At 44.0% G+C, this 19,397-nt stretch overlaps 1 protein-coding gene across 1 annotated transcript in view; it reads right to left on the bottom strand.

Annotated features, from left to right (window-relative positions):
• Nucleotides 1-19,397, bottom strand: part of CRMP1 (collapsin response mediator protein 1) — a 57,056-nt gene that overhangs the window by 22,285 nt on the left and 15,374 nt on the right. Inside the window, 6 exon segments of the mRNA XM_030449661.1 lie at nucleotides 2,142-2,222; nucleotides 4,610-4,671; nucleotides 9,696-9,860; nucleotides 11,664-11,774; nucleotides 11,777-11,847; nucleotides 16,261-16,349. Of these exon segments, the coding sequence (XP_030305521.1) occupies nucleotides 2,142-2,222; nucleotides 4,610-4,671; nucleotides 9,696-9,860; nucleotides 11,664-11,774; nucleotides 11,777-11,847; nucleotides 16,261-16,349 (579 nt within the window).

Raw genomic sequence — 19,397 nt, 5'->3', positions numbered from 1 at the left:
TAAAAAAAGACTGGATGTGGCACTCAGTGCCATGGTCTAGCAACTGCTCCGGTGGGTCAAGGGTTGGACTGGAAGATCTCTGAGGTCCCTTCCAACCCGGCTAATTCTATGATTCTATGATTCTGCCTTTGCTGCAACCCGTCAAGGCTGAAGAGGGATTAATAGGAATTTATTCATCTGACTCTGTGTAACTTAGGTTATTTTGGTTAGAAAAGCATCATGTTTCACAGGAATTCTTAAGTGTAGATGCTCTAAATCATTAATGCAACAGTTCTGAAAAGCACCAGTTAAAGATTTCAGATAACTAAAACACAACCAAAATTAAAGCTGCAAACCATGTAATAAAAAAACTAGAAAGATGGCAAAGAGTGGAACACAAAGCAGAGTAGATTTGCATCTTGAAGGAAGTGATAAAATCAGATCCTATGATAAAATCCCCCATTGTAAGAAGATTTAATAGGGTTAACACAGAATATTTACATGATAAGATCAGATTTGGATTTTCACACAGGACAGCCCCAAAAAACACCCCTGCAGGCAGCTCTCTTCTTACTAGCCTAGTAATCCTGCTAAATAAATGCATAAGCCTTAATTCTGTAAATCAAGACAATGATAAAGAAATATGTTGATCTATAAAAGAATTTAATTTCCTTGCTACTTCTTCTTCTCCTGATAATGTATAAGGAATCTCCATGTCTGTATATTAAAGCTGATCATGGAAAAATGTAACTGAAACAGATTTCCATCCATTTCTATGGAATTCCATGATCACATCTTCATCTTAATGGGGAACATATCAAACCATCATGGCAATATTGACTTACTATGTTTCTTACTATTATTTCTCATTCTACCAGGTTGGATCAAACCCATAAATTATATATTCTGGCAGTTTTAAATCATGCTAAACCCCATGGAAAGTTTGTTTTGTTTTGTTTTTCCTCTTGAATCCCACTGATGGTTTTCACCTGGTTTCAGTGGGGAAGGACACAAGTGTCCTGCCAGTTCCTCTCTAGGAACTTCTGACCATATTTGAAGGAAAATGGGAAAGAAGGCTCTCAAATTTACCAGGTAGATAAAGGACAGAATCCCACTGAAGAAAAAAAAATAAAATAAAATTAAAAAATAAACTGAGGTGGGCAAGAGCCCTTCCTTACACATTGCCCAACCACTCAAAAGTTCACTTGAGGTTCTTCTCATAAAAACCCCAAAGTTGATGAGATAGATGTCCAGCTCAAAGACAACTTGTTTTATTGTAATTTCCCTGTCAGCTCTGCAGCCTCAGAGGATAAACCAGGAGATAAAGAGCTCAGCAGATAAATCAGAGAGCCTGGGATCAGAGGAGGGGGACAGCTCTGCACCAGCCTCACAAGATTCACGTGCCCCAGAAAAAAAACCCACCCAAACCCACCTCTTCTGTGGTAATCTTGGCCTCTGAGAGAGCAGCAGGTGGTTTGCCATCAGCTGTTGTCCCTGGAATACTTTTTTTAATGTGCTCTGGCACAGATCAGAGCTCTAAGAGACTCCAGACCAAAGACAGGACCTGCAAAGAGGGTCCTGGGGATCCAGGATATTTGAATGGCATGCACTGAAGTTGAGCCCAGCTCTGACAGGCATCTTCAAGCTGATATTTTAACAGATATTCTTTAAACTTTTTTTTAGGAGATCACAGTGGATTGTCTCCAACTTCAGCCTTTTGTAAGAATATCCTCAAAAATAAAGAGGTCTGAGGCTTTCACCACCCACTCCAACCTCACTCTGCTGCTTAAGCCAGACACAAAGCTTCCCAGCTCCACTTTTTGTCCCCCAAAACCTCTGAGCAAGGTTCTTCTGCTTCACTTGTCTCTGCCAGCTTCAGATGAGATCTCCTTGCACCCTTCTGCCCATCTCACCCAGTCCTCATCTGCTGCCAAGGCAAGACATGGGTGATCATGGGTGGCTGCTCCATCACATGGGTGCCCTGCCAAAGCATGCAGAAGGAAGCATCCATCCCCTCATTCCAGACCTGATTTGGCCAAATTCAGGCACTTTCCAAGTAGCTCCTTTTTCCCTACCCATCCTCTCCCTGGAGGTTTTTCCTTCTCCCCATCCTTGCTTCCATCTTCCCACAAAGTGAAGCCAAAACAACTGAGTCCACTCACCTGAGCTATCAAGTCTCCATTTTCAGCATGGACCAGGATAACAGCCCCAAGACTTTTTAGGAAGGTAAAGGCTTCATAAAGCTGCAGGTAGGACAAAGAAGGAAACACTGAAGGATAAGGGAGACACACGACTCAGCCCCTCTCTGCTCAACCTCAGTTTTGCCCCTTCCACACTGGTAGTATCCCAGGAGAAGAAGCAAACCACCTCCCTTTTCCACTCCCTGCTTTCAGCACAGAGCCAGAGCTTCACTGCCAGGTGTTGAGTTACACCAGGTAGCCCCAGGAACACCCCTCTTGCCCTTCTGCACCCAGAGAAGGTCCCCAAGCCCACATCTCCCTTGGTCAAGGTGTCTCCTCCAGCCCCTGGTCGTGCCCCAGTCCCTTTTCCCTCATTTTAGGAAATGGAGATTGGAATTATTCTCATGGAATGGGAATAACGAATGGATGATAGACACCTGCAGCATTTTTTGAAGTAAAAGTGTTTTACACCATCTTGTGTCCAGGTCTGGAGCCCTCAACACAAGAAGGAGATGGAGGGAGTCCAGAGGAGGCCATGGAGATGCTCAGAGGGCTGGAGCAGCTCTGGGATGGAGCCAGGCTGAGAGAGTTCGGGGTGTTCAGCCTGCAGAAGGCTCTGGGGAGACCTTATAGGAGCCTTCCAGTAGCTGAAGGGGCTACAGGAAACCTGGGGAAGGACTTTTTCCTAGAGCACGGAGTGATAGGATAAGGGGGAACGGTTTTAAGCTGGAAAAGGGGAGATTTAGTTAAGGTATTAGGAAGAAATTCTTTAATTTGAGGGTGCTGAGCCTCTGGCCCAGGTTGCCCAAGGAAGCTGTGGTTGCCCCATCCCTGGCAGTGTCCAAGTCCAGGTTGGATGGGGCTTGGAGCAACCTGGGCTGGTGGGAGGTGTCCCTGCCCATGCAGGGGGTTGGGACTGGAGGAGCTTTAAGGTCCCTTCCAACCCAACCCATTCTATGATTCTATGGTCTTCTTAGAGCAGATAATGTCAACCTTTCACCACCATCTTTAAACCTGCAATCAAAAGCTCTGATCTTTTCTCTACACCATCTTCTTTTTTTTTTTTTAATTGCTTTCTAAGATTCAAAACCCATCCATGTAAACGAGGTAACAGGCATTAGTCCAGCCACACATAGAATATTTTGGTGCATTTCTCTTGGCATTTCCAACAAGGAATTGAATTCAACAGGCACTGCCTCTCAGACAGTATTTATATCTCATTATGCCTAAATTTCCAATTAAAACCACATGGACTGGAGGTGTAACTCCAGTAATTTAAGAGCTTGAGAGCTCCAGCTCTGGGAATAAGAAAGAAACATTTTCTGAACTGACTAAGCAAACATTATTATTACTAACAGATGCCATTGTCCATTTACAATGAGCTGAGACTTCTGAATGAGAAAGCTGAAGAGCCTGGAATCTGTAATGAGCTCTGGACAAATAAACTCATTGTTATCTCCAGCCCTAATGAGAAAAGGCCACATCCCCCAAAGAGCAACTCAGTTTAGCTATCTGCAGCCACCAAGAAATTCCCTAAAATCTCAGGGCTGCCTCTGCCTCGAGTGCTTCATCCTCTCTTCCCTTCTCTGAGCTCTCAAAATTAAGTGCTTTGTTTCTCTACTTTGATTGCAGAAAAAATCCCTATGGAAGCAGAGAAAGTCTCTCTGTATGAAGAGAACTTTTTCAGATCTCAGTCACTGCTAGCACTACACCTTACCAAGGATGCTGCACATCCACAGTGCTCAAGACTTTCCAACACAAGGGTCATTCTGATTTACTCATGGTTGCTCAATAGCATTTCAGAACATACTTCCTAATGAACATGTTCATTTCCAAGGAAAGAATAGAAAGAAAAATATTTGGGGAAAAAAAAAGTGTTTCTGGAAAAAAAAATAATCCATGCTGTTACTCAGAATTTTAAGGATATTTTAAGGATATTTTCTGAAGGCTAGATCCAATTGCCCACACTTATTTATCCAGTGACACCAAGATACCCTCTCTGTGTGAAATGTCACACAGAGCTGGCACGTGTGGAACAGGATTTATGGGGATTTACCTGCACTATTCTGGAATGGGAGCTGGAGATCAGATCAGGTAACCTGCAGCATCTCACCAGACCTGAAATTCCCTGAAAACTCAGAACTGCCTCAGCTTTGAGTGCTTCATCCTCTCTTCCCTTCTCTGAGCTCTCAAAATAAAAGTAAGGGCAAAACCCTGAGCAGCCCTGAGTGGCTCCAATGTTGGGAGACACCAGATAAATCTCTGTCCCATCCAGGACTCATCCAGATGGTTCAGCACTAACCCTCCAAGGAGAATTCCTCCACTCCACGTTTTTTCCCAGTCCCACTCAGGTCACTGGGAATGTTTCTCTGGGGTTCGACCTCAGCAATTGCTCCAGTGTTGGGAGGTGATGGAAGAGAGGAAGCAAAGAAAATTATTCAGAGCCATACCTGGGAGTCAGACATTTGGTAGAGGTCTTTGTAGGCCATGTAGACTTGGAAAGAGTTCACACCTGTTGCAAGACAAAATTCAAAAGTGTTGCTCTGGCAGTGGATTTGTAAATTATCTTTGAACAAGATAAGGAAAAATAAGTTACAGAGTATGTCTGGACGAGGCTTTTCATCAGTCATTTCCAGAAATCAAGCAAAAATGGTTCCACAGCAAAGAGGAATTTGATGGATTCTGTAGATTACCCAGGTTCATCCCTGGAGAAACCCAACACCACCATCACCACCACAAAGGAGACAGCACTAATACATCACAGCCAAATGAGAGTGGATAAATCAAGCATGTGAAGTGTGTAAAGTGAAAAAAAAAAACTTGTGTTAGGTTCTGTGAATCGTTGGTTTTCTCCTCAGCTTTCTTTGGCTCATCAGAAAAAACTTTTCACCTGAAACTGCTTTATAATAGGCAAACTTCTAGTTAAGTTTCCACCATGTGCTGAGAAGCTGTTAGGAACTCTCTATCTGAATTTGCACAGAAATTTGCTTTTGCTTGAGCCTACTGCCCAGTTTAGCTGGTGGCAGGCACTGGGAAGGACTGGAAGCAAAGCCTGAAACCAGTTACAAGGGCAGCTCACCATATCTCCCCTTTCCCCTTCCAAAGATGGAAAGATTTCTGTTGGCATAAATCATAAATGTCGTGAAAAAACATGAAAGCTGACAGCTCCACATTTCAGACATCATTAGGAAATGTTAAGTGTTGAGTGTTTGTGGCCAAAACCCAACTGTATTCAAACCACTTAGATTTTAGCTCTTTATTTCAAATATTTACTCAGAGGGATGACACAGCTCCATATTCTAAGGGAAGAGGAATATCAAACATCTTCTGTTCACATCTTCTGTACATCTGAATTCATTTTAGTTTATAAATTTGCCTTATGATTTAATCTACTGACAACATCCCCAGATTGGTACAGGGACCAATCTCAGACTTTTCTAGCTTAAAAAAAACCTGTAAATTCTGAGCTACACTGAGCATGCTGCATTTCCAAGTATCTGTCATGAAAACTCTGATTCCGGGGGCAAGAGGAGAAAGAAAAGTGATCTGTTCATGTTATTCATCTTGGCTACACAGAAAGAATAAGGCTCTCTGATGAAGATGTGACTCCTTCCAGAGTCAGGAAGGCACAGACACATCCTCAGGCAAAGGGTCTGGCTGTTCACACTCACACAGAAAATTTGTTTATTCACCATCACAGCATTAAAATACCCCAAGGATAAAACCTTGACATGATCCTTGCTATTATTTCTTCCTGCTCAGACCCAGCAGCTCAGGGAAACATACAAAGGGAGACAGCCCCCTCCTTGATGTCTTCGACACTGAGCAAATCCAGTCTAGATATGGAGCTGCTCATCCAGGAGATTTAGCCTGGAGAATGCTCTGGGGAGATCTTAGAGCAGCATTCCAGTAGCTGAAAGGGTACAGGAAAGCTGGGGAGGGACTTTGGACAAAGGCATGGAGTGGTAGGACAAGGGAGACTGATTTTGAATTGGAAGAGGGGAGATTTAGCAAGGAATTAAGAAGAAATTCTTTAATTTGAGGGTGCTGAGCCCCTGGAACAGGTTTCCCAAGGAAGCTGTGGCTGCCCCATCCCTGGCAGTGTCCAAGTCCAGGTTGGATGGGGCTTGGAGCAACCTGGGCTGGTGGGAGGTGTCCCTGCCCATACAGGGGTTTGGGACTGGATGAGTTTTGGGGTCCCATCCAACCCAAACCATTCTGTGAGTCTCCTCCCTGACTGATTGACATTCCATCTCCTCCCTGCCTTGCAAGAAAGCTCAGGTTCCCTTCCCAAACCCACACCCAGTGTCTCAGGTGTCACCTTGGAGCCACCTTTGTCCTGCACAGGTGACAATGCACACACTGAAGCAATGAGAGATGGGTCAAGGCTGCCCCAAGCCATGCTGAGCATCCTCAGGGGGAGCCCAGGATTAAATCCTCCTGGACAAATTTCCCTGGAAGCCAAGAGCTGGGTAACCTATTGCTCTCCTTTATCCACTGGGATGCAAGCCTGCAGGAGGTCAGGCAGCTTTCTCTGGCTTCTGTGGCCAGAAAACATTCATTACCCCATGTAAAATATGAATAGAGAATCTTTACAAGGTATCAAGATAATATATAATATATTTACATCATTGAGATAATATATTCTCAAGATAATATACAATATAGACAAGGCAATATACCAATATACACATACAGCTATCTGATGGTTGGACTTGATGATCTTAGAGGTTTTTTCCAGCCTTAATAATTCTAGGATTCTCTCCAAGATCAGACTCTCTGCCTAACACCTTGGTTTGGTGGCTTTATCTACTCCATGGCAATATGAGGATTTTCAAAAGGCCTGGTACATGCTTAACATTAATGCTCAACATTTCTTACATCCTAAATTGTTGTTAATGTCCTCCCTGGAGGACACCAGAAGTACCAACAGGATCCTCCTCAAAATTCAGACACTGCTACAGGGTTTTTTGTAGTTAAAGGGAATAAGTGAGGTGTTTGTCAACATCTTCCAGGCTGTTGTCACTGGGCAAATAATGGAGAAGCTCAGCTCCTCATCAGCTGCCAAACTTCTACAAGCTTGAGTCTTTAAAATCAACATTTAGCTCGAGAAAATCTCCAGGCCTTTCCAAAGGCTGTCTCTCCTCAAATTAGCTTTGTATTGATTTAAAACTGATTAATTATTCAATGACACTCCATGACAGGGCACCTCGACAGCATCTCTCTTATCCCTGCTGAGATTTGGTATCAGGCACACCCAGCCCTGAGATGGGATGAACTCAGCCCTGTTATTGGACTCACTCAGCCCCCAGACAATCAGCCCAGAACCAAATTCAATCCAGATTTGCAGCTGATGAAAGAAAAGCAAGGTCACCCCCTTGCCACCAAGCTGGCTCAAATGTTTCCAATTACCAGCAGGTATCACCCCCATTCATTGGAAAAGCCCTGAAACATTTCCCATTCTGCTCACCCTTCCTTGGAGTCTCCTAACAAACCCTAAATTACTCCTAAAATGTGATTCATCACCCTGTGCTGGGTTAGGAACTGGCTGGAGGGCCGGGCCCAGAGAGTGGTGCTGAACGGGGCTGCATCAAAATGGCGGCCGGTCACTAGTGGTGTCCCCCAGGGATCAGTGTTGGGCCCAGTTCTGTTCAATATCTTCATTGATGATTTAGATGAGGGGATTGAGTCCATCATCAGCAAATTCTCAGATGACACTAAGCTGGGGGGAGTGTGGATCAGCTGGAAGGCAGGAGGGCTCTGCAGAGGGACCTGGACAGACTGGAGAGTTGGGCTGATCCCAACGGGATGAGGTTCAACACGGCCAAGTGCCGGGTCCTGCACTTTGGCCACAACAACCCCATGGGGAGCTCCAGGCTGGGCACAGAGTGGCAGAAAGGGAGCTGGGAGTCTGGATTGCCAGGAAGCTGAACAGGAGCCAGCAGTGTGCCCAGGTGGCCAAGAAGGCCAATGGCATCCTGGGCTGGCTCAGGAACAGCGTGGCCAGCAGGTCCAGGGAAGGGATTCTGCCCCTGTGCTCAGCCCTGGGGAGGCCACAGCTTGAGTCCTGTGTCCAGTTCTGGGCCCCTCAGCTGAGGAAGGAGATTGAGGTGCTGGAGCAGGTCCAGAGAAGAGCAAGGAGGCTGTGAAGGGATCCAGCACAAGTCCTGTGAGGAAGGGCTGAGGGAGGGCTTTGTTTTTCTACTTGGATTGCAGAAAATCTCCCTATGGAAGCAGAGAAAGTCTCTCTGTATAAAGAGAACTTTTTCAAACCTCAGTTATTGTTAGCACTACACCTTACCAAGGATGCTGCACACCCACACTAAGACATTCCAACACAAGGGTCATTCTGATTTACCCGTGGTAAATAAGTAACATTTCAGAACATACTTCCTAATGAATATGTTCATTTTTAAGGAAAGAACAGACAGAAAAATATTTGGAAAAAAAAATAGGTTTCTGGAAAAAAAAAAGTCCGTGCTGTTTGTCAGTATTTTTTTAGGATCTTATTATTTTCTCAAGGCTCGATCCAATTGCCCACAGAATGGCCCAAGACAACCTCTGTATGTGAAATGTCACACTGAGCTGGCACATGTGGAACAGGATTTATGTGGGGTTTTACCTGCACTATTCTGGAATGGGAGCTGGAGTGCAGCTCAGGTAACCTGCAGCATCTCACCAGACCTGTTAATTGAACTGATTCAAGCCCTTAAGTGTCTTAAATAGATTCCTAAATAAGTGGCCTGGATTTTTTAAGTCCCCAAACTCAGTGTCTTCTGGTAACTTCAGGAAAAGCCCCTGAAGACCAAGCACTTGAGCAAATCAGAACATTTTGTCACTATTAGGGACCTAAGTTTAGCATTGGGTTTTTTTTTTCCTAATAACTTGAACCTATTTTTTAAATGCAGATATGTTTTATATATATATTAAAAAAAACTAGTCTTATTCTAAGTAAATTATTCTAAATTATTATAAGCAATTGCTGAGAAACAAGCAGTAACCTGGGATGACCTTTCTCAGACACAAGTGCCCTTCATATCAGCACTTAGAATCTGAGGCTGCTAAATGGGCAGATTCCAGTCCAGTTAAAACCTCTAAATGTCTCTTTCTCTCCATCCATGAAACACAGGATCTAAGGTGACAGGATTGACTACTCTAAATGCTGTTCTCTGAGTTTTATCTTAAAATACAACCTAACTATGCAATGTCTGAGCCTATTTTCCACCTGTAGGAGGTAGCATAAAGTGATAGATTTCCATCTGACACCACACACATCTTAATTTTCATGCCTATATCCAAATGAGTAAGGCTTTCATCTGCCTTGCTGCTCACTAGTACTAGTGCACAAAGTTTTAGGACCTTTTTACAGAGCTGCAAGTGAATCCAGAAGCTCAAGGTAGTGCATCACCTTGGCCAGCATAACCAGTGCATTTCTGTTCTGGGTGATGCGTTCATTAAAATACTTCCCAATTTCACCTCCGTGTGGTATTTCAATTAAAAACCATCAAAAAATACTGCCAGCTTTCACTCACTAACCTTTGTCTTGCACCAGGACTTCCAGCTCTTCTCGAATCCCATCATACCAGCTGGTGATGTCCACATGGAGAGAGTAATCACAGCAGGATTTGGTGTCAGCTGCCTCGTGCCACTTCTCAAAGGCTGTCAATAAACTGGATCCAGGCTCTGGAAAAACGTGGTCAACTGCAAAAAAAACCAAAAAAAAGGAGATTCAGTGTCTCTTACCCAGCCTGTACACTGTCCAGATTCCCTCAGTGTCTCCAAGTTGTTTCCAGCACCTGGGCAAAGCAGCAGCAACCTTGGAGGCAGGATGTGTGCAGCCCATCCCTGGGGGATCTGGTCCTGGAGACTTTGGGGACATTCTATCCTAAAGCTGAGCCTGGCAATCTGCCTGGTGCAGCATCAATAGAGATGCAGTGGGAGATCAAAACAGTTTGGGGAATGCTTGGTTTTCCCTTTAACGTTTGGTAAGAGCTCACACGTTCTGGATTCTCCTGTATGATGTGTCCACTTCTATGTATTGCATAGTAAGCATTATTATTTATTAATTTGATTATTAACCAATGCCTTGTAGACACTGAACTGGCCCACTCTGCCTTACCAATATACCAATGGAGATGCTGAATGTTTGCTCAGCAGCCAAAAGTGGGAATATATCCCAGGGTTTGAACAGAGATGCTGCAGAAGAGCACAAGCACTCAGCCATGCTACAGGGCATCTCGAGTGCTCTGCAGCTCTGCATCTTCACTGCCTCCAGACTTTCTGCCTCTGCTGATGCCATGATGTTGACTGACACAAGCAAGACATGTCTGATGTAGGCATTTATATTTAGCTTCACAGGGTTAGGTAAAAAAATAGGGAAACAAACCAAGATTGGTGGCACTGGAAAAGCCAGTGCTGCACAGGATGCTTCAACTGAAGGACATGGACTAAAAAAAGGTATTAAGAGAAGGCATGAGTAGCAGTGCATTTTGTGTGCTTATTGCCACAGAATCTTCCAGAGATCCTAAGACTTGCTGCTCCACATAGGTTATAAGAAAACCAAGGATCATGTTCCAATTCAGTGGGAGTAAAAACCCCCTCTTGGCAGCTCCAAGACAAGAGGGCAGGGTCTCAAGTTGTGCCAGGGGAGGTTTAGGTTGGAGATGAGAAAGAATTTCTTTCTGGAGAGGGTGATCAGGCATTGGAATGGGCTGCCCAGGGAAGTAGTGGATTCTCCGTGTCTGGAGATATTTCCAAAGAGCCTGGATGTGGCACTGAGTGCCATGGGCTGGGAACTGCAGCGGGAGTGGATCAAGGGTTGGACTTGATGATCTCTGAGGTCCCTTCCAACCCAGCCAATTCTAGGATTCCTGGGCACAAGGACAATTTATGTCACCTAACAACTGCCTCAAAAAGTCCAACCAAGGGCCAAAACCACTGCTGTAAGGAGGAGATAAATGTTGGCTTGCCATCTGGTATACAGAAAGGGTCTTTAAAATCCAGGAACCCTTTTTCCTTCAAACAAGCAAGGTGTTCCTCCAGGACATCTCTGGCAAGGAGCTTTCCCAATTCTTGTTACCAAATCCAAGTTGACAAATAAGAGTCTTGTTATTTCCAAAGCCCCTGAAGTGTCAGTAGGTGGGAAAAGTGGATCTTTTTCCAGATTTTGTGTGTCACACACCCCCAGCACTCATTACACTGTTTTTCACAAATTCCCAGGAGCAGGGGTATTATCCCTCAGTGCTCACTCTCTTATTTCAGAGGCAAAACCAAGAGGCAATTCTGCTCTTTCTTTCCCCACACTGCTCTTTCTTTTCAAGATTCATTTTCAGTGGGTGACAACGATGAACAAATCCCCAAGCCCAGTGTCCAGAAACTTGAAGATTGATTGCAGAAGCTCTCAGAAAACCAGCACGGGGACTTCTGGAGCATCCCTTGCTCTCCCCAAACGTTCTCCACGAGCTTCAAACTGGGGTAAAAAGGGTTTGCATGGCCAATACTCACTGATCATGGTGGTGCCCCCTGCTAGAGCTGCCTTGGTGCCCTGATAGAAGTCATCCACAGCTGTCATCCCTTGGCAGGGTTTTTGGAGGTAAGTGTTGACATCTATTCCCCAGGAATAACCATGCGCCCATTGGCCTCTATGGTCTTGACTCCTCCAGGAACAATCAGGTTCTCTCCTATTTGTCTAAGGAAGCAAAAGAAAAAAAAAAAAAGAAAAAAACCCCAACATTAATCAACAAAGAAGCTATTTGAGGCAGGAAAGGGAGAGGAAGATTGGGGAACCTTTTTTTTCTACAGAAAGAATGAGGGGCTCCCAAGGAAAGGGGAAGCCCAAACACCCACTCTTTAAATACATAGTGAAGTGACTCAAACATCTTTAAACTACCATATCACACATTCTTTTATCCTCCTCTTGAAGTTTAAATGTAGTGAAACATTCTGTTTGATGCATTAATATAATTAGTTAATTAACTTTTTCCTTTCAAGAGAGAGTATTGGTTTTTCTCACCACTGAAATATTAATCTGTCCCCCATGCTGGTATCAAGCAGACTCCAGATACTTAAAATCAAAACACCTGGACACAACTATCAGGGAATTAACCTTTAAATTTTAAAATTACATTTTTGGTGTCTGCTTTGCATGGTGCCAAAGAGGAAAAGGAATGAGTCTGTGTGGAAGCAATCTCTGCACTGCTCTATCATGACATATTTGGATTTATAACCCTAAGGTAGTTTAAGTTCACTTAATCTTGTGTTACAGACACACAGTCCTTGTCTTAATTTCCTTTTGTCTAGGATAAAATAACATTTATCCCCAGCTACACAAGTACCCCAGACATGTGAGCTGCTGAATCTGTTAAAATTAAAATTCAGCCCCCACCTATGAAGCAAAACTCAGCAGCTGATTAACAGCCTATTGCAACAAGCTGCAACTGAAAATTAATACAGCTGTTAATTAAAACCAGTGGGGAAAAAAAAAAAAATTATTCATATTGGAACTTGGCCAAACCTCCAGAGTTAATAAATAACCTCAAGAGGTGAAGAATTTGTTTCCTATGCTATACAAAACTGTTATTTCCAGCAGTTTGGATGCTCTGGGTGCTCTGGGCAGCACCAACCCCCCAGCAGCATCCTAAGCTGGGGTTCAGCTCCCATGTTAAAATCTGACCCACAAAGTCAGACCATGGGTTACTCCAACCTGAAAGCTTGCAAGAAATCAGGCAGCCCCGTGGATAATAATGGTGGTGCAACAGTTTTCAATAGTTGAGCCCCAAGTTTTAATCAGAACATGATTTTAATCTCTGCGTGGTGTTCGTGTGGCTAAAAAACTGGGGGAAAAATTAAAATCCTATCACCGAGCTCCTTTTAATGTGTCTAAAGTGGAACTGCACTCCAAAGGCTACCACACCTCCTGAAAATAATAATATTAAAGAAAACCTACATTAAAATCTAAGAGCAATTAATTTTGGTTTTAATTCCATGGTCAGGCCCTCCCTGTTCAAGCACACATTTATCCTAATGAAGTCAAAGAGTGGAAAAATCTGCAGAAAAGAAGCCCTGGAATCAAGATTAAGGCTGGATTAAGGCTGGCATTCAAGATTATTTTTATTCTGAGTGACCAGAACACAGAGTAAGAGATTGCTGTGAGATGGATGTGAGAGCCTTCCTGTACTGCTCACTCATTAATGCCAAATGTATGGTAATAAGAATGGGGTTCAGTTACCTGGGAGTGAAGAAATACCAGAGTGCATCTCATGATGGAGCAACTGGAAAACTCAGGCTCCCAGAAAGCTGATGCTCTCTGCCATCTTCAGCTGAACAAACTGAGAAATTAATTCTCTCGAGCTGAATAAAGAAGCTTGCAACCTGAGAAAGCTGAAAACCTCCCCCAGAACTGAGCGGAGTTATTTCTGTCCCCTGGCAGGGATGGAGCAGAAGACAGAAAGCACCAAAATACATTATTTAAGCACCTGTGGCAATTTAAATTACTGGATATCTAAATTACTATTTAAATCCTGGAGATCTCAGCTGCCACCTGAGTGTGCCAGGCTTAAGTTTCAGCTAGGAAAAATCCACTACAGCTCCCTGGGAGCCAGTTTGAGCAGGGATAGGTAGGAAAAAGCAGCTACCACCTCCCAAATTATAGATATCTTCAAACATATTCAAGGTTAGAACCAAATTCCTAGGGAGATAAACCTTAAAAGACCTTTGTTTCATTAATCAGCACCAGAAACCCAACTCCCTATTTTCCAGCTGGTTTTCACTGCAGAATTAAATGAACCCAGATTAGTAAAATTAACCCAGGTTTTGTTAATCCCAGGAAAAAAGAAAAGAACCCAAAAAACAACAGAACATGATTGCCTCTCCTGGGCTGGGTGGTTTCATGGGATTTCAAGAATTCTGTGTTATCAGCTGGAGCAGCCAGGGCACCAACCAAAACGTGGATGCCTGAGGCTCAGGGTCCTGCTCCAAATGGTCTTGGAGAGACATTTAACAACTGGGTTAAATATTTAGAGACAATGGGAAGTTCCAGGTGAAGAAACTAAAAAAAAAAAAATAATAATGAGCAATGCCAGAAAATACAGCCAAGCACTGAGGTTTTCATGTCAGAAGTGTGAGCAGGAAATCTGAGCAAACAAAAGCAGACAAAAACTCAATTCAAATGCCCATGGGAGAGCACAACTTGGAGCACAACTATTTAAAAAACTGGTTATCATTTTGTGCCTTCTCCACTGCAAATGATGTGCTCATTTCCCCACTTCTGCAATGCCAGCAACACCACAATGAGAAAAGCAGAGAGCAGTATTAAAAAGAAAAACTGCACAGTCCCTGGGTGCACACATTCTGATTTTTTTTGTTGTTTTTATAACCAGAATCATGAATAATGGAAGAAGCCACAGATATGTAAAGAATCAGGCTTCTAATCTGATGATTTATTCTTAAGAAAAGATGCTCTGCAAACAAGTAATTAATTATTTAACCAGATAACCATAATTACGTTTCCATGCATTAAAAAAAAAAGTTGTTAGGTCACCAGTGAAAATGTTAAGCAGTGAAGTGTCCTGGTTTGGGCCAGGATAAAGGTGATTTCCTGTCTTGTACTTTTGCTTTTAGCTAAGTCTCTTGTAAGTAGTTGCACTTGATGAAAGGAACAGCAAGTTTCTCAGACAGTGTGTGCTTCTAGGACTGATAACACTTGATGTTTAGAGTTACTGCTAGAGACTGGTGTGCAGAGCCAAGGACACTGCTCAGCTCTGAGGAAAACATTTTACCCTCCAGGAGGATAAAGAGGTCCCACCTGCAGCCTCCTTTGGGGAGGAACAGACAAGATAGATGCCAGAATTGACCAAACAGAGGATTCCATCCCATATACGTCACACTCAGTATAAATTTGAGGCATCACGAGGGCCAAGCCAGATCCTTTCCGGATTTCCAGATTTCCAGACTTCTGGATTTCCTGATTTCCTGCTTCCCTTCCTTCACCCAGCATCCTGGAAGGATCCCGTCCGTTCCTCTGCCTGTGCTCCTGATCCATCCCAGCCCATATCTGTGTGTTCCTGCCTCCAGCTCCCAACTGCTGCTGACCCCAGGATTCCAGCCTGGACTTTCCCAGGGCTGCCCTGCAGCCTCGGTGGTGACGTGAGAGTTATTGGGGAAAAGGAGGGAGGAATGTGGTTTCCATTTTCCTGTATATTTGTATATATTTAGTAATTTCTCCTATTTATCATTACTGTTTCATTAAAGTTGTGTAGTTTAGTTTTCAACCCATCAGTCTCTCTCCCTTATTCTCTCTCCTTTCATTATCAAAGAGAGAGAGATTAACAGAGAGCGTCTGTTATCCGGTTTAATTGCCAGGCCAGTGTTAAACCCTGACAGAGGCTTTGATCATTCTGTAGGTTTGGGGGATTCTGCACTCTACATAATTTTCCAAAACCTGAGACCTCCATCCCCACTGAGCCAAGGCAGGATCAGGAGAGTTCCATGAACAGCCATTTCCATTACTGCTTCCCAGGTTATCAGAAATATGTATTTTACCTTTTTTTTTCACTCTCCCAGTTCCTGTATTTTATATCCTGAGGTATCAGTAGGGTTGTGTGAAAAATTTAGATTATATCCCTTGGTTAAGCAAGAAAAGGGACCTCCAAGCAATGCAAACCAATGAGCAAAACATCCTTTGCTTCTCATTTGGGAGAAATGAGAAGAACAGGGCATATTTCTGCACTCTTCAATCCTATAGACCATGGTTTTTTTCCAGGTATGGGGAAAAAAAGCTGTCATGAGCTTTCTGTCACCCATAGACTCAAAACCACCCACTGGACTCAGCATCCTTTCTTGAGAGAGCCCACATGCCTGGACTATAATGGGAAAAAGTAGGATTAAACTGTTTGGAAAGCAAAAGCCTTCAACTTAAAGAAATTTTCCACTTATCTAATCTCAGTAAAGATAAAACATTAGAATTTCATTATTAAATACTCCTCTACTAGGGCTCCACACCCATGATGCTGGCTGCAGGTCAGGACCATCACAGCAGTCTGTACTGACAGGCATGCAAAAAAAAAGTTCAATATTTAAAAAAAAAAACAAAAAAACAACCAACTTGATAAGTCCATCTTCCAGGTAAATGTCTGCATAGAAGGAGTGGTCATCATTGATAACTCTTCCACCTTTAATGAGCAGTCGGTCACTCTGGGGGAAGAAAAAAAGGAAGAAATGTGGGTTTCTTGAAATAAATAAATACAGTGACATCCTGATGCTACCAGATGGGCTGGAACTATATAGAAATCCATGAATACCAAAGAACTTACCCTATATAAAAGGTCTATGCCACAGATTCAGGTGAGCAGAGAGTGGAGAGGAAAACCAGAGTTTACCAAGTGTTTATTTCTGACTTTTGGAACATGAGGCTTCGTGGTCACCACAGCCTCTTTTCCTTAATGCAGAACTCATTGCACATGGAAACCCTCCAGATTTCACTGCATCCCCTTTTTACCACCACCTTATTGTCCAAAGGTCAAAAGAAAAGAAAGAGAAAGCCCCAGGATAAACTGCCCAAGCCTGGAATGGCCAAGATGAGCTCACCTGGAACTCTTGGCACCTCTGGAGGAGTAACAGAGCTTAAATGGGAAGGGACAAGGTCAGGAGAGGCTGCTGAGCTCTTTAATACATCAGCATCCACCCAGGTGGCCATGAGCCTCCTGTACTGCAGTTCCCCCATGAAGAAGAGCTCAAGGATTGAGCTGGATTGCCAGGAAGCTGAACAGGAGCCAACAGTGTGCCCAGGTGGCCAAGAAGGCCAATGGCATCCTGGGCTGGCTCAGGAACAGCGTGGCCAGCAGGTCCAGGGAAGGGATTCTGCCCCTGTGCTCAGCCCTGGGGAGGCCACAGCTTGAGTCCTGTGTCCAGTTCTGGGCCCCTCAGCTCAGGAAGGAGCTTGAGGTGGTGGAGCAGGTCCAGAGAAGAGCAAGGAGGCTGTGAAGGGATCCAGCAGAATTGCTGTGAGGAAGGGCTGAGGGAGCTGGGGGTGTTGAGGCTGGAGAAGAGGAGGCTCAGGGGAGACCTCATCACTCTCTCCAACTCCCTGAAAGGAGGTTGGAGCCAGGGGGGGGTTGGGCTCTTTTCCCAGGCAACTCTCAGCAAGACAAGAGGGCAGGGTCTCAAGTTGTGCCAGGGGAGGTTTAGGTTGGAGATGAGAAAGAATTTCTTTCTGGAGAGGGTGATCAGGCATTGGAACGGGCTGCCCAGGGAAGTAGTGGATTCTCCGTGTCTGGAGATCTTTCCAAAGAGCCTGGATGTGGCACTGAGTGCCATGGGCTGGGAACTGCAGCGGGAGTGGATCAAGGGTTGGACTTGATGATCTCTGAGGTCCCTTCCAACCCAGCCAATTATAGGATTCTATAAGGATCAAGTTTGCTGGAGCACTGCTCACAACCACCACCTCTTCCCATTTTTCTCTGTTCAAGTGGTTCCACTCTGGTCTCAATTTTCCAGAAAGGAAATTTTTCCCCCATATATTCCTGAGAACCAATATTTCAGCTCCCTCGCTGAAAAATAAAAAGAAATCACACTGGAATCACCAGCACTACACAACCTACCCAGCGAGAGGGAAAGCCTAGAGCTTGGAAAAAAACTTTTGCCAAAGTGACTGAATGCTGGGAAACTCTAAAGCAGTCAAAACCTTCTTTTCCCATCCATATATTAAAAAAAAAAAAAAAGCCATTTCTTCTAAATTATTTCCTTAGCTCACTAAACAATAACTCAGAATCTCCACTTTTGTGCATGTTTAATGCTCATCACTCCAGGCTCAATTCTTGGTTGACCTTCAGGGGGACTCCCAGTTTTGAGTCCCAAGTTCACAGTCCAGAAAACCATAGGAGAAGTTGCTATATTCCCTCATCTATAAAAGCAGAGCAAAGACACAGACCTCCTAAAACTGAACTGATTAAATAAACCCAGCTCAGAGCTCGAGGTTTTCCTTCCACCAGCCTTTCTTCAATGCATCTTCTCACTTATATATAGCATATTTACTTGTATTTTGCAGGTTCAAAGCCTCTATAGCTTTCTATACCATTCCAGAAATGCTAAAAGGGGGGAAACAGACATTTTCAGGGGAAAAATTTAGTTTAAATGCAATACTTGCCTAAAGAGGATGTATTAGAAGGCTTGAGGCTTTCTCCCTGTGCTGACACAGCCAGAGGATCCTGATGGGAGGAACCAAGGCTCAGAACTATCATGAAGCATCTCCCCAGGATCCACCTCAGATGTTGGAAACTTCTCATTAAAGGATGGAGATGAATGCAAATCCTGGAATTTGTTCCTTGTTCCCTCCTGACCATTAATACTGAGATGACAAGAGGCAAGACAGGGGCAGGGAATGTTACCAGAAGCCTTGCCTCTGTCACTGCTAATGAGTCCAAAATCTCCACACTCATCAAGATGATCTACATTATTTTTTTTTTCTTTGTTTTAGAAGAGGAGAAGGTGAATAATACACAGCAAGAAATGGCCAGGAAAATAAGACAGGCTAAAATAAAGCAGAAGCACAACCCCGGATTGCAGACATAAGGATTTATATCTCCACAGAAATGACACAAGTAGGTATTAGAGTAATCTGAAACTGAAAAGGATATAAACACAGCTTCCAGGTGACACATGGAAGCACTCAATTACGTGAGTCATCCATGGAAATAAGCTTCACTTGCAGTTTATAGAGGATCACAATGTTTAGCTACAAAAATCTCACCTTCTACAGAATTTCAGGGCCTCTAAGAAAATCTGGTGCAGAAAAAAATCAACATTTTAATCCCCAGCTCCTTCATGCTCAGAAGAAAATAGAAACTCTGCAAAACTGTTCCCCAAGGGAGCAGATCCTGCACCTGAGCTGGCTTCTGCCTCAGGTTGCCCCCAGCCAGGAATAGGAAGCCATGGGAGATGATCCTGGGAAAAACCCACAAATTTTGATGCTCCCCAGGTCTCCCCATCCTTGCTCAGCTGTCACCAGGATGGGATAGATGTGGAAACGTCTCCAACACCCCTTTCCATTCCAGCAAATCAGCAAATTCAGAAGGAAAAGGGTTTCACTGGAACTTTTCCCAAGCAGCTCAAGCTCCCAGCCCATCCGTAGGACACGTTCCAGATTGCTACAAGCCAGGAGCAGCAGCAGAGTAACTTGACACAGACAGCACCCCAATAAACCAAATAAATGGGGTTTTAGTGCCACCTGGACACCTCAGCAGC

The sequence above is a fragment of the Calypte anna genome, chromosome 4A (assembly GCF_003957555.1).
Source record: "Calypte anna isolate BGI_N300 chromosome 4A, bCalAnn1_v1.p, whole genome shotgun sequence".
NCBI lineage: Eukaryota > Metazoa > Chordata > Aves > Apodiformes > Trochilidae > Calypte > Calypte anna.
The sequence above is the reverse complement of the archived record's forward strand: the minus strand, read 5'-3'. Positions and strand labels throughout refer to the sequence as shown.